Here is a 15,764-nt window from a genome sequence, read left to right on the forward strand (position 1 = left end):
GTGGTGAGCAGTGAACTCGACTTGGCGGGGAAAGATGACACAGAGGAGTTGTGGGGCAGGGAAGGGGAAGTAACTGTAGTGCTTCCTGTGGGAGTGTGCAGGGACAGGATCAAGATAGTGGGCTGCTAGGCGCAGCATTGCGAGTCTGCGATTGGAGGGGGTTAGGGGGTGGGGGTGGGGGCCAGAAAATGGTATGCAGATGTGCTGTGGGGTAGCAGGCACGTGTGAGACTGGAGTGGGGTCAGGGAATGGAAGGGGACAGAGGCACATAACGGACAGGGAATAGTGAAGGTTGTGGATAGGGACATTACTGGAACAAAGGATACGTTGCAGCGAGTGTTCTCTAGTGGTGTCACTATCTTTTGACAATTCTGTGGAAGCTGTGCAGCATTGCCGACGAGTGCAAGACGTCTTATAGAATGGACCGAGCAGTTTCTCCACCGGCGCGCTACAGAAATGTTGTCAGCAACGTGACAAGAAGAAGCACATCGGTACGATAAACGAGACACAGTATTATAAAAGTAACTGTGACTTTTTAGCAGACTTATTCACAGCCCGGCAGACTGACTATGGTGAAGGGGCTGAGCGGAGCATTACCGCATCACGGGTCGACGAGCAGCTGCCGAGAGCCCGACTGGCACCACCGCGATAACACCTACTAGCGCGGAAATCTCTTTCTGAGGCTTAGTGCCATTCCACTGGTGAGCCACTCTGGATTCACTCCAGCAGCTACTCGACTCCTGCCTGGGGAAGGGGGGAGGGGAGCCGGTAGTGGGTCACAACCAGCGCAATACAGACGCTCTCCCTTCTACACCGGTGCAGGCACCGTGAGGCCTCGTGCCGCCAGTTGCAGGGAAGGGATTTCCCACTGGGAGGCTAGCATTCTCTGCAGATGTCGTAGTCATCTGCACTGCTTATACTACTCCCAAGTAGAGCAGCATACCTAACTGGGATAGCTGCTACTAGCTGTTTGCAGGTGTCGACGTTCTGTGGCTCGTACACTGGGACCCGACGGCCGGTTGCCAGCTGCAAGGGGCACAGCTGCCCCGCTGTGGCATCTGAGTGTAGCTGCCTAGGTTGTAATAAAGTGATTGATTTGTTAATATAGTTTTACTAGGTTTCCACCAGCCCGAAACCTTGCCACCCCCTCCCCCTCTCCTGCTCGAAACGGTGCAGAAATGGCCTGAGGCCTCCGAGTCCACTTCAATTCTGTCCTGCATAAACCAGAAAAGTTGGTGTCGGTAAGAAAAATACTGATCGGCTGGCCACCGTTTGGTGGTAGCCATTTTTGTGGAAAGATACTTCATTTGTGGTCACACCCGCATAGGATGCTGTACAGTGTTTGCAGCTGAGCAGACCACACGGCTTTTTTCACAGGTGTCCCCACCTTTGACACGTTAGGGTCAGAGTAGGTAGACTAGGAGGAAAGTATCTAGCATCCATGTCTGTTACACGGATACAAGCTGTGGGGCAAGGGGCTGGGAGCATAACAGGGACGGACAAGGATATCGGGTAAGGTGGGTCAGCAGCAGAATACCACTGTGGGAGGTATGCGTAGATGGTACCGAATCACGTGGTGTGCTGTGGTCAGTGGGTATGTGTGGGACGGTAATGACGAAGTGCAACATATCTGCTTCTGGACACAGTGGGGAGGTTAACTGCGGTCTGTCGAGACATCGGTGAGACACTCGGAATGCGTATTAGTAGTGGTAGTAGTATTTCTAACAGTATAAGGAAAAGGATAGGTAATACACACCATAAAGATGATACGTCGAGTTGTGGGCAGGCACAACAAAACAACTGTCACACATTAAGCTTTCAGCCACTGTGGAAAAGCTTAGCCAAAAGCTTAATGTGTCTGTCTGCAACCCAACATGTCATCTTTATGACGAATAGCAGTCTATCCTTTTTCTGATATTGTTGATATTCCAGCTCATACTTCCATTGTTTAATTTAGTAGTAGCTTTATTCATCCATAGACCACTTTTACAAAGACACTGGACATGTCATGGTACTGCAATTTAAAAACAACAAAAACAACACAATTCATATACACATACATATACATGCACTTTCAGGTGTAGTTTTACGAGGTGGGGCAGGTGGTTTGCAGAAGAACTGCACATCACTGCATATCAGATGGCATCAGGTGGCTAGGGTGAATGGAAGAGATTTCTTGGTGTGAAATGGGTGGCAGTTGTCAAAATGGAGATACTGTTGGTGATTAATAGGACTGATGTGGATGGACACACTGACGCAGCCATCTTTGAGGTGGAGGTTAATATCGAGGAAGCTGTTGAGTAGAGGGGGACCAGGTGAAGCAAATGGGAAAAAGCTGTTCAGTGTCTGGAGCAACACGGATATGGTGTCCTCATCCTCAGTCCGGGTCATTAAGAAGTTGTAACATACCTAATATACAAAGACCTAATGAAAACTTTGATTCCCTGCCATCGTGTAGTACAATACCTCACTTTAAAATGATTGGTATTGTGGTGATTCGTGAATTTCATAAAAATGACACTAAATTGGAGACTAATTAGTGAACATGATAAGAATAAAATATATGGTATTAATCACCAACTGTAATTTTTGAAATAATTGGACTTTTATGAATGTAGTTTACTCATTCGAGAAGTTATTCTGTTGCTTACAAATGAAGGCACATATTGTAAAACGTAAATTTAGGATGAAAGCTGTAAAGAACATTCTGACTTAATGACTTTATTAATTAAACTTGTATTGTTGTAACCAGATATACACCTAATTATAAAATTTTAGGCATCTGTTACAAATTCTGTCAATCAAAACATGTTTTGTTTTACCCTCTTAGCTTCAATTATTGTTAGGAATGTGAATCATTGTGTAATTAGCATGTATTAATTAATTTTGTGAAGTTCATTATTATACTCATATTTAGATGGAATTTTCACATTTAAAAACATTTTTACATTATAAATTTCACATATTATTCAATTTTGTAATTTTAGACGTATTATTCTGTGTAATCAGAACATCTTAGCTTTGTAACTTTTAATTGTAAATACGATTAAAAATATGTCATCATTATTAAGTAATAATGGTCGAAGTGACCATCCATTAGTTAGAATATATAAATAGGGAAGCAGCGAGGCAGCTGCGACGGGCAGTTTGAGCTGATATCTCGAAGAGTAACCTGCGTTAGTTACTCGAATATTATTTCACTAAGATTTAAAGTTGTGAAAACGTATGTTTCTTGATTTGTGAACCAGTCAGTCGTTTTACGAAGACATACTGTACAACTCGGCCTCTTTGCAATGTGTCGTGATGGGTTTGATCAGCTTTAAGAGCAGAAGAAAAAATGTTTAAAAACTGGAACCGATCACTTTCACTGTAAATCACACACTCCATGAAGATCCAAGCAATCTACAAATATTTCAGTTATGTGGAGAAAAATTCTGTTTTAACCTTCTACTTATGATTCTAGATAACATCAGATGACATGCACTTTTGATAAGTCAGTTCATCTGTCTTCAAAGTTTTGAGGATTACCTTACTGACAAGTAGATAATAATTAAGTAGAAGTGTTAAAAAATTATCAATGAGTCTGAACTAGGTGAGAGGTTTGGGATACAAGATGACTAGGAAATTGTCCTCTATATGGCCTAGGAATAGGTTGACATAATATGCTGCCAGATGGAAACCAACAAGCTCACTCAGCCCTCTGCACCTAATGGTATTTTCCTGCCCTATGGTGATGCCTTGGTACATTTTGCTGTAATAAATCACCTGTCCATCGCTCAAGAACAAGTCTTTTCACTACAACATAATTTTATTTTAGATTTGTTGCCTCTGGACTATTTGCTCCTTTCTTTTCTTTTTTTCAGATATCTGAGGATATCTGAAAGGATGGGGCCAACAAACACAAGACAGCTTTGAAATACTACTTCTCTGAGTTGATGAAGAGACTGAAACTCATGCTCAGCAATGTGTGATGGACCCTACTTTCAGGAAGGAAACAGTCAAAACTTGGATGTCTTTGATTTTCAAGTTGTTATGGTTTTTTTATGGAAACTTATTGATGACACGGTGTCGGAACATCTTAACACTTAGGCACCAACGCCCATAAAAATATAGGCGTGCGCAGCCTGCCCAAAAGTCTGGCGCCCATAATTTTACGGGCGCGTGTTCTTGTTCTTCCCCTTCCTTCCCTTGTGTGTTCTTACAGCTCCCGCTTGTCTGGGAGGTGCTGCACAGACTGTAGTTCGAGTATTGGTCACTAGATGGTGTGGGCATGCTGTGGAAGGGTGTGCTTCCGTTTTTATTTGTCGGGTTTTGTGAGCGGCGATTTTTTCCCACGCGGTCTCAGTAGCATCGACATGGCGAAGCGTGGCTTGACAAAAGAAGAAAGTGATTTAGAAGAAAGTGACGTTGATTTGTCAGAGGAAGATATTGTAGATGACTGATGATGATGAGGTCTATGTTCAAGAAGAAGTTTCTGGCAGTTCAGGTAAAGAATTCTGACAACAAAACATGTATAATTTTTGTTCAGATTTTCACTGGAAAAACTCTCAGTACGTAATTATGATTTTGTTTGCAAAAACTACTCTTCTGATAGATTCAGAAGAGGAGAGCAGGTGTCCAAGCACTTCAGCAGCAAGTAATCCCATCTACATTGTGCCTGAAGAATGATCGAGGCTGACGGTGATGGGGAAGCCGAGACCTGCGCGCCACACCGATTCTGAGGAAGGTTCGACAACTACTGATCATGCACCAGATATCGATCTATTCTCAGGACAATCTGGAATATGCAATGTTGTCAGTTTAGACCAGAACAGTGCACCTCTAGAATTTTTTTCACATTTCCTGACAGACAGTATGATGAAACATGTAAAGGAACAAACTAATCTGTATGCTCAACAATGCATCAGGAGATTACAAAGCACAAATTCCCTTTCATCCACCTGCTCATTATCAAAGTGGAAAGGGGTTACACTTATGGAAATAAGGAAGTTTCTGTCAATTGTAGTCCATATTTGTGTGTGAGGCCACGTATACGAGAGCACTGGTCCAAGAACCCTGTTGTGTCGTGTAATTTCTGTCCAAACATCTTGAGCCGTGACAGATTTCTTTCTATTTTGAGAAACTTCCACATTAGTGATAATTCCTTAGCTAAGAGGAAAGGAGAAACTGGCTATGACCCACTGCACAAGGTGAGACACTCCTAGATAATGTGTGTGCTAATTTCCAGCGTGCGTATACACCATCTCAAAAAATTACAATAGATGAAGGCATGTGTAAATTTCGAGGTCGTGTGTATTTCAAACAGTACACGTCACAAAAACCAAATAAATACAGTATGAAACTGTACATGTTAACCGAATCTGACACAGTTTACATCTGGAATTTCTCTGTTTACGTGGGTGAAAGGTCTGACTCAGTGACTCTGGTAAAGACGTTGCTTGCAAATCTGTCAGGAAAAGGCTACACTTTGTTCATGGACAGACTCTACACAAGTCCAATACTTGCTTCAGAACTGGAAGCTGCAAAAACTGCTCTTGTGGGAACAACAAGAAAATCTTGGCAGGGATTGCCTCGTGCTATAAAAGATCCGAACCTTCAGCGAGGTGAATTTATTTTCAAGCGTAAAGGAAATATATTAGCACTATGTTGGAAGGACAAAAGAAATGTGCATATGATAAGTACAAGGCACACTGCTGAGATGGTCACTTTCACTGATCAGAGAGGAAGAGAGAAGTCACAGCCAGCCTGTGTAGTGGACTACAATAAAAACAAATTTGGTGTTGACTTATCAGATCAGCAATTGTCATACGGCGCATTTGAACATCGAACTGTGAAGTAGTGGAGAAAGTTGGCATTCCATGTTATACTAATGGTGACTGTAAATTCCTGCATATTATACAACAAGGTTACTGGAAAATGCCTCACAATATCTCACTTCATGACAGTTATCTGTGCATATCTTGCACAAAGCAAAGATCTTGAACCCCAACCTGGTCCATCTGGACTCTCAAGACTACCAACTGGAAATCATTTCCTGAAAAGATTGAGACAGATGTTGATAAGAAACAGAAACAAAAACAGTGCGTAGTGTGTTCTCTGAGAGGAAAAAAACTGACTGGAAAAGTGTGGCGAAAAGACACAAGCTACCAGTGTAGTGAATGTAAAGTAGCATTGTGCAAAATGTCGTGCTTCAAAATTTACCACACAAAGAGAAAAATTGCATCCTAAAATAGTTACAGGAGGTTACTGTAGATAAGACATACTGTATCCACTACAATTTTAGTGTAAAATAAAAAAAAATTCTTTCTAGAAAATACAGTGAATATACCTTTGACCAATTTTTCCTTTTTTCAAAAATAATGTTATAATAATAACGCTTGTCAAAAGTATGTATTAATTCAAGAGAAAGGTATTATATATAGTTTTAAACAAGAAAGTCTAGGTTTTCCAATAAAAGTAATTTTATTTCTAAAAACAAAGATGATGTAACTTACCACACGAAAGCGTTGGTATGTTGATAGACACACAAACAAACACAAACACACACACAAAATTCAAGCTTTCACAACCCACGGTTGCTTCATCAGGAAAAAGGGAAGGAGAGGGAAAGACAAAAGGATGTGGGTTTTAAGGGAGAGGGTAAGGAGTCATTCCAATCCCGGGAGCGGAAAGACTTACCTTAGGGGGAAAAAAGTACAGGTATACACTCTCACACACACACATATCCACCCTAACATATACAGACACAAGCAGACATATGTAACGTTTCCCTCTATTATATTCATAAAGTAATTTTATTGCTATAACTGAAACCTTTCATGAGTTGTAGTAGTTTAAAATACGTTAAAATCAGCCAGTCTTTATGGTAGACACCCGCGCGCAATGGCTCAGGACCCAAAGTGTTAACATATATTATACAATGAAGATTACCTTTGACTGCCCACATAATGCAACACCGGCTGAAAGTTTACGCTTCATTCCACCAGATAATGTCTTTGAAGCAGCATTAGCTTTTTCTTCAATGTCCAGCAACTTGAGATATTTTTGAACCTGTTGTTTAAGCTCATTCCCTTCCAATCCTTTAAGCTGAAAAAAATAAAGTTGTGGGCAGATGATCATCACATTTCTAGAAAGACTGCACTGGCATACTGTATAATTAAATAATCTGTTTAAGGACTGCAATCATTTTATATTTATATCAATATGTATCCTGATTTGCTTGTATTATCAGTGCTCTGCAGTGGACCATAAAATCTGAATTCAACAGTTATTTTCACATTCCGTCCTATGATGCAAGAGAAAGGAAGCAAATGTGGTGCTTCCAGTAAATGACATTCTATATTAATTGTCCTGCCTGTATCAGCACCTAAAGGCATAGGTATCTCTAACTTCAATGCTCTTTGTATGTCAATGTAAAGCTCCAACATGCAAGTTTGAAAACTGATGTAGTAAATGTCATGTCCATTCACCACATTGCCAAATCTGTGTTTCAGTAACATTTCCCCATGTTTAAGCATTGTGCTATTTGTTTTTCTGTAAATGATCAAAATGCATGTAAAGCCACAAGCCCTGGTGAAAACACACTTTTTCCATGTTAGGTGACAGTAAAACTTATCAATCCTTTCAATGGTTATGGTTTTATACACAGGCGTAGAATTTCCCAGCACTTTAGGAAACGAAACCAAGGAAAAAAAAACATGTTTTGGAAAGACAAGTATGCCGCATATTTTAATATTTCAAAAGTATAAATTCGAATTCTACCAAACACCACAAGTTACTTTCCACTGCATTTAAATCGAGATTGCAATGTGCTTTTGTAAGCCAGTCATAGCTCATGTCACGTGGTCTCACCAGCCGATGACAGTGGATATTGAAAATGAGCGTTTGCCGTCATTGGCCGGGAGGCCCCTTACGGGGCAGGTCTGGCCATCTTGGTGCAGGTCTTATTACATTCGACGCCACATTGGAAGACCTACGTGCTGGATGGGGATGAAATGATGATGAAGACAACATAACACCCAGTCCCTGAGCGGAGAAAATCCCCACCCCAGACGGGAATCGAACCTGGGCCCCTTAAGACGGCAGTCCGTCACACTGACCATTCAGCTATCGGGACAGACACAGCGGATACTCAGACTGTAGGACGCGTGAGTGGTCAGCCAATAGCAACATCACTGTTAAATAGTCCGAACACACAAACAGGAAAATTAAATTAATATACATAGTGTTGCTACAAGAAAAGCAATGCTTTCACATATAATATTGGTCTCTAACATTAACAAGCTGCAACAGAAGCTAGCTTTCACAAATAAAGTTTATCTTTTTTGTGCATGTTACACTTTAAAATGTATCTACAAATTCACCAGCAAAATTTTTAATAACAACATCAATGTCTGATCTTCTGGGCTTGAAATTCTTCTAAATGGTTCATCATCAAATAGTTGGTTTTTAAATTAGAGTCAACCACTGTGTGATTTAAGAAATACATTGTACATGAAACTTCCTGGCAGACTGAAACTGTGTGCTGGACCAAGACTCGAACTCGGGATCTTTGCCTTTCGCGGGCAAGTGCCCTACCAACTGAGCTACACAAGCACGACTCACGCCCCGTCCTCACAGCTTTACTTCCACCAGTACCTCGTCTCCTACTTTCCAAACTTTACAGAAGCTCTCCTGCGAACCTTGCGGAGACATGGCTTAGCCACAGCCATGGGGGATGTTTCCAGAATGAGATTTTCACTCTGCAGCAGAGTGTGCGCTGATATGAAACTTCCTGGCAGATTAAAACTGTGTGCCGGACCAAGACTCGAACTCCGGATCTTTGCCTTTTGCGGGCAAGTGCTCTACCAACTGAGCTACCCAAGCACGACTCACAAATTTTGGTCACAAAATTCCAGAAAAAATATTTTATCCCTAACTCATTATGTACATTCTTTCACCAAATCTTCAGAAAAATCTGTGACATAACGGCAATGGCCACAGGGTGATTTCACATGAAATTACCCGGTGTGGTTTCTTGATCTGATTACATCTATTTTGTCACTGTTTGCTAGATGAAACAAAATAGTCCTTTCTAATATCGCAGCACTTGTAATACACACCAAATAAACGAGGTTGTTTTAGCACAAATGGTCATATTTATAACACAACAGAATATAATTCACAAAGTACCAATATCAAATGCCTATTAGGTTTACTACAAGCAAAAACCTCTATGTTAGGAAATAGTTTCACATATGATTTGCTCAGAAATCAACTTTGAATGTGTCCAAAAATGTTCAAAAACCAACAGGGATGCATTTCAAAATCATAAGAATAATCGATAGACCAACATGTTCAGGATGCTAGGCGTTTTGTGAAACAAGGTAACTGCCACCTGGGTCAGATACCTTGGTTCCCCCACCCCCCTACTCCCCTCCCCTAGATTCGGACCTGCTGTGCATGTATGAATCTGGCAGCTTAGGTGCGCCAGTAAAATTTTTTCTGGTAGCTGCTTACACAGCCTACAGCCACATTTCTGTAACCAGAAGCAGGAGAACTTACTACTCATAGGTGACTCAACTGCATAAGTGCATGAGTCTGCTCATAGTTGCTAAAGTGAATCTAATGTAAACAGTTGTGGTGTTATGCTGATCGGAGGCAATTTGTTGTAATGAAGCATTGCAAAGTCTCCCTAAAGCCGTTCGCAAATTTTACCATTGACAGACGGTTGTATGACTGTGTTTTGTTGTTGTATATGGCACATTTCCTTTGGAATTTAAGGTTCCTCCACCCCCTTCATTCACATTTTATTACAGCAGTAGCAGGATACAGTAATATCCTTTGTTAGAGTATTGGTTGTTACCAGTCAAAATTACAAAAATTTAGCTGATAACTAAAGCAATGAAAATTCCCGGGTTTTTCTGGGTTTTCTAGCAGATGGAAAAATCCCAGGTTTTCTCCTGGACCTCCCGGTTGTCCTGGGTCTTATACACCCTGACTTATTTTAGATCTCATAGAAGAAGGGCGTGTAATTTTTACTCCTGTCTCAGTAATGAGTGTTGTAAATGCTATGTGTGATAAAAATGCAAAAGGAAAAAGTATACGACTTACAATAGACACAAGAATATTTTTTTATTTCTATGGATGACTTTCGCCTGCAATTGTAAGAAGAGGCAGTAATTTCTCCAATCCAGAAGAAGTCTTAAAATATATCTAGTATCTCCAGGGTTCTTCCATGTATACAACCATCATTCATGATTCTTGAACCAAGTGTTAGCTATGATTAAGTTATGCTCTGTGCAAAATTCTACCAGACGGCTTCCTCTTTCATTTCTTAGCCCCAATCCATATTCACCTACTAGGTTTCCTTCTCTTCCTTTTCCTACTACCGAATTCCAGTCACCCATGACAATTACATTTTCGTCTCCCTTCACTACCTGAATAATTTCTTTTATCTCATCATACATTTCATCAATTTCTTCATCATCTGCAGAGCTAGTTGGCATATAAACTTGTACTACTGTAGTAGGCGTTGGCTTCGTGTCTATCTTGGCCTCAATAATGCGTTCACTATGCTGTTTGTAGTAGCTTACATGTACTCCTATTTTTTTATTCATTATTAAACCTACTCCTGCACTACCCCTATTTGATTTTGTATTTATAACCCTGTATTCACCTGACCAAAAGTCTTGTTCATCCTGCAGCTGAACTTCATTAATTCCCACTATATCTAACTTTAACCCATCCATTTCCCTTTTTAAATTTTCTAAACTACCTTCCCGATAAAGGGATCTGACATTCCACGCTCCGATCCGTAGAACGCCAGTTTTCTTTCTCCTGATAACGACGTCCTCCTGAGTAGTCCCCGCCCGGAGATCCAAATGGGGGACTATTTTACCTCCGAAATATTTTACCCAAGAGGATGCCATCATCATTTAATCATACAGTAAACCTACATGACCCTGAAGATACTAGAAGGTTTCAGATGGATTACATAATGGTAAGACAGAGATTTAGGAACCAGGTTTTAAATTGTAAGACATTTCCAGGGGCAGATGTGGACTCTGACCACAATCTATAGGTTATGAACTGTAGATTAAAACTGAAGAAACTGCAAAACGGTGGGAATTTAAGGAGATGGGACCTGGATAAACTGACTAAACCAGAGGTTGTACAGAGTTTCAGGGACAGCATAAGGGAACAATTGACAGGGATGGGGAAAAGAAATACAGTAGAAGAAGAATGGGTAGCTTTGAGGAATGAAATAGTGAAGACAGCAGAGGATCAAGTAGGTAAAAAGACGAGGGCTAGTAGAAATCTTTGGGTAACAGAAGAGACACTAAATTTAATTCATGAAAGGAGAAAATACAAAAATGCAGTAAGTGAAGCAGGCAAAAAGGAATACAAACGTCTCAAAAATGAGATTGACAGGAAGTGCAAAATGGCTAAGCAGGGATGGCTAGAGGACAAATGTAAGGATGTAGAGGCTTATCTCACTAGGGGTAAGATAGATACTGCCTACAGGTAAATTAAAGAGACCTTTGGAGAGAAGAGAACCACTTGCATGAATATCAAGAGCACAGATGGAAACCCAGTTCTAAGCAAAGAAGGGATAGCAGAAAGGTGGTAGGAGTGTATAGACAGTCTATACAGGGGTGATGTTCTTGAGGACAATATTATGGAAATGGAAGAGGAGGTAGATGAAGATGAAATGGAAGATATGATATTGCGTGAAGAGTTCGATAAAGCACTGAAAGACCTAAGTTGAAACAAGACCCTGGGAACAGACAACATTCCATTAGAACTACTGACAGCCTTGGGAGAGCCAGTCCTGGCAAAACTCTGCCACCTGGTGAGCAAGATGTATGAGACAGGCAAAATTCCCTCAGACTTCAAGAACAATATAATAATTCCAATCCCAAAGAAAGAAGGTGTTGACAGATGTGAAAATTACCGAACTATCAATTTAATAAGTCACAGCTGCAAAATACTATCACGAATTCTTTACAGACGAATGGAAAAACTGAAGGAAGCCGAGCTCAGGGAAGATCAGTTTGAATTCCGTAGAAATATTGGAACACGTGAGGCAATACTGACCCTACGACTTATCTTAGAAGAAAAATTAAGGAAGGCAAACCTACATTTCTAGCATTTGTAGACTCAGAGAAAGCTTTTGACAATGTTGACTGGAATACTCTCTTTCAAATTCTGAAGGTGGTAGGGGTAAAATACAGGGAGCAAAAGACTGTTTACAATTTGTACAGAAACCAGATGGCAGTTATAAGAGTCGAGGGACATGAAAGGGAAGCAGTGGTTGGGAAGGGAGTGAGACAGGTTTGTAGCCTCTCCCCAATGTTATTCAATCTGTATACTGAGTAAGCAGTAAAGGAAACAAAAGAAAAGTTCGGAGTAGGTATTAAAATCCTTGGAGAAGAAATAAAAACTTTGATGTTCGACGATGACATTGTAATTCTGTCAGAGACAGCAAAGGACTTGGAAGAGCAGTTGAACAGAATGAACAGTGTCTTGAAAGGAGGGTATCAGATGAACATCAACAAAAGCAAAACGAGGATAATGGAATGTATTCGAATTAAGTCGGGTGATGCTGAGGGAATTAGGTTAGGAAATGAGACACTTAAAGTAGTAAAGGAGTTTTGCTATTTGGGGAGCAAAAGAAATGATGATGGTCGAAGTAAAGAGGATATAAAATGTAGACTGGCAACGACAAGGAAAGCATTTCTGAAGAAGAGAAATTTGTTAACATCGAGTATAGATTTCAGTGTCAGCAAGTCATTTCTGAAAGTATTTGTATGGAGTGTAGCCATGTATGGAAGTGAAACATGGATGATAAATAGTTTGGACAAGAAGAGAATAGAAGCTTTCGAAATGTGGTGCTACACAAGAATGCCAAAGATTAGATGGGTAGATCACATAACTAACGAGGAGGTATTGAATAGAATTGGGGAGAAGAGGAGTTCATGGCAGAACTCGACAAGAAGAAGGGACTGGTTGGTAGGACATGTTCTGAGGCATCAAGGGATCACAAATTTAGCATTGGAGGGCAGCGTGGAGGGTAAAAATCGTAGAGGGAGACCAAGAGATGAATACACTAAGCAGATTCAGAAGGATGTAGGTTGCAGTAGGTACTGAAGCTTGCACAGGATAGAGTAGCATGGAGAGCTACATCAAACCAGTCTCAGGACTGAAGACCACAACAACATATATATTGATCACGATCAAAGGCAGAGCCACGTGTGAAAGCATTCACGTGATTTACCAACTGACCTGCCTACACTGTGAAGCTTTCTATGTGGGAATGACCAGCAACAAACTGTCCATTTGCATGTACGGACACAGACAGACAGTGTTTGTTGGTAATGAGGATCACCCTGTGGCTAAATATGCCTTGTTGCACGGCCAGCACATCTTGGCACAGTGTTACACTGTCTGGGTTATCTGGATACTTCCCACTGACACCAACCTATCAGAACTCCGGAGATGGGAACTTGCCCTTCAATATATCCTCTCTTCCCATTACCCGCCAGGCCTCAACCTCTGCTAATTTCAAGTTGCCGCCGCTCATACCTTACCTGTCATTCAACAACATCTTTGCCTCTGTACTTCCACCTCGACTGACATCTCTGCCCAAACTCTTTGCCTTTACATATGTCTGCTTGTGCCTGTATATGTGCGGATGGATGTGTGTGTGTGTGTGTGTGTGTGTGTGAGTGTATACCTGTCCCTTTTTTCCCCTAAGGTAAGTCTTTCCGCTTCCGGGATTGGAATGACTCCTTACCCTCTCCCTTAAAATCCACATCCTTCCCTCTTTCCCTCTCCTTCCCTCTTTCCTGATGAAGCAACCATGGGTTGCAAAAGCTTGAATTTTGTGTGTGTGTTTGTGTTTGTTAGTGTCTCTATCAACATACCAACGCTTTCATTTGGTAAGTTACATCATCTTTGATTTTAGATATATTTTCAAATGGGAAAGTGCTGGTAGATAGACACAATAAAAAAAACACGCCAACACACACACAAAACTTCAAGCTTTCGCAACCACCGGTTGCTTCATCAGGAAAGAGGAAAGGAGAGGGAAAGACGAAAGGATGTGGGTTTTAAGGGAGAGGGTAAGGAGTCATTCCAATCCCGGGAGCGGATAAACTTGCCTTAGGGGAAAAAAGGACAGGTGTATACTCGCACACACACACATATCCATCCACACGTAGACAGACACAAGCAGACATATTTAAATATTTAAAGTTTTAATGGCAACCACAGAACATTAGAGGTAACATCAGTGTAACTTAATAGTGACTTCATTGAGGAAGACTGTTCATGGTAACAAATATAGTTTCAACAAGAATTCATGCTTTAATTCCAGTACTCCAAGTAGTAATTAGCTAAATTTCATGCCAATTCATACTCTTTCTGTTAGCTGTTGGGCTGACTCCCAGCACAGTTATTCCAAAATCGACCAACAGAACTAACACACTCAGTGCCATACAAAACCACCCATATGTATTGAGACAGTCTCACCGATGTCCCATTCCTATCGCATTCCCTTTATTCCCTTGCTGACTCTCTCCTGTAGGCTACTTTTCCGTCCATCCATCCCCAGACTCCTTCCTCCTCACTTGACACAACCCCTCTACTCGGTTGAGCAGCTGTGCCCTTGCAAAGTAGTACACAGCTACAATGTAGCCACACGTGCACACGGGTGAATTTGTGCGCATGTGTGTGTGTGTGTGTGTGTGTGTGTGTGTGTGTGTGTGTGTGTATCATACTTGCAGGTACATGAAATAACAATCAATGGGCACATAATAAATGAAACTCCCTATGTGAAATTTCTAATATCCAGCTGGATAACGGAGGTGGAAAAAGCTTGTGGTTAAGTTAATCAAAAACCTCAGTTGTGACTGCTTTCCATTTAGAAATCATTCTCATTATGTTATCCTCCAGACGGGATTCTTAGCACACTCTGTAAACTATCCCTCAAAAGCATTCTACAGAATAATGTTTGTGGGTAATCAGATACAGCAAAAAATGTATTTATTCTACAGAAATGTGCAGAACAAACATTGCGTAAAGTTGTAGAAGCCTCCTGAGGGACTTTGAGATTGCCGGCCGCGGTGGTCTAGCGGTTCTAGGCGCTCAGTCCGGAACCACGCGATTGCTACGGTCGCAGGTTCGAATCCTGCCTCGGGCATGGATGTGTGTGATATCCTTAGGTTAGTTAGGTTTAAGTAGTTCTAAGCTCTAGGGGACTGATGACCACAGATGTTAAGTCCCATAGTGCTCAGAGCCATTTGACTTTGAGATTCTTAGACTTACATGCCAATATGTAATCTCCCTGATGGTATTTTTTGTTAAAAATAAGAATAAATTTAGACATCTGCTCGTATTGCTTGACACAAAGTGGGCTGGCTCATGAATCGAGGAGCTGGATTGAATCAGCACATTGGATTAAGAAGCATCAGTATGGTATATCAACCAGATTCAGTGTGGTTTTCAAATTTGTTTTCTTCACGTGTTGAGGCAAATGCCGGGCTGGACTGAAACTGCCTTGTAGAAAATGTGGTTCACAAACAGAGTTTATGAGTCCCCTCTCTTAAACAAGCTGGTAATTGTGCCACTGGAAACGGCACCTGGCCTCAGAAGTTGAAATACAGAAATCTCTAAACACAGATCCCTAATGACAGGAAGAATTCTAGAGAAAAATGAATTTAAAAAGGACGGTGAAATTCACACAGTAATACCGTAAGTAAAAATGTCTAAGATTCAAAATG

The 15,764-nt window shown here is 41.1% G+C and overlaps 1 protein-coding gene across 1 annotated transcript in view; it reads right to left on the minus strand.

Moving 5' to 3' along the window:
* The window catches only part of LOC126455728 (phospholipid-transporting ATPase ABCA3), a 526,358-nt gene that overhangs the window by 420,020 nt on the left and 90,574 nt on the right, over window positions 1–15,764 (minus strand). Inside the window, exon 9 of the mRNA XM_050091496.1 lies at window positions 6,931–7,086. Within this exon, the coding sequence (XP_049947453.1) occupies window positions 6,931–7,086 (156 nt within the window). The remainder of the gene's footprint in view (window positions 1–6,930; window positions 7,087–15,764) is intronic.

The sequence above is a fragment of the Schistocerca serialis genome, chromosome 2, assembly GCF_023864345.2.
Source record: "Schistocerca serialis cubense isolate TAMUIC-IGC-003099 chromosome 2, iqSchSeri2.2, whole genome shotgun sequence".
Classification (NCBI taxonomy): domain Eukaryota; kingdom Metazoa; phylum Arthropoda; class Insecta; order Orthoptera; family Acrididae; genus Schistocerca; species Schistocerca serialis.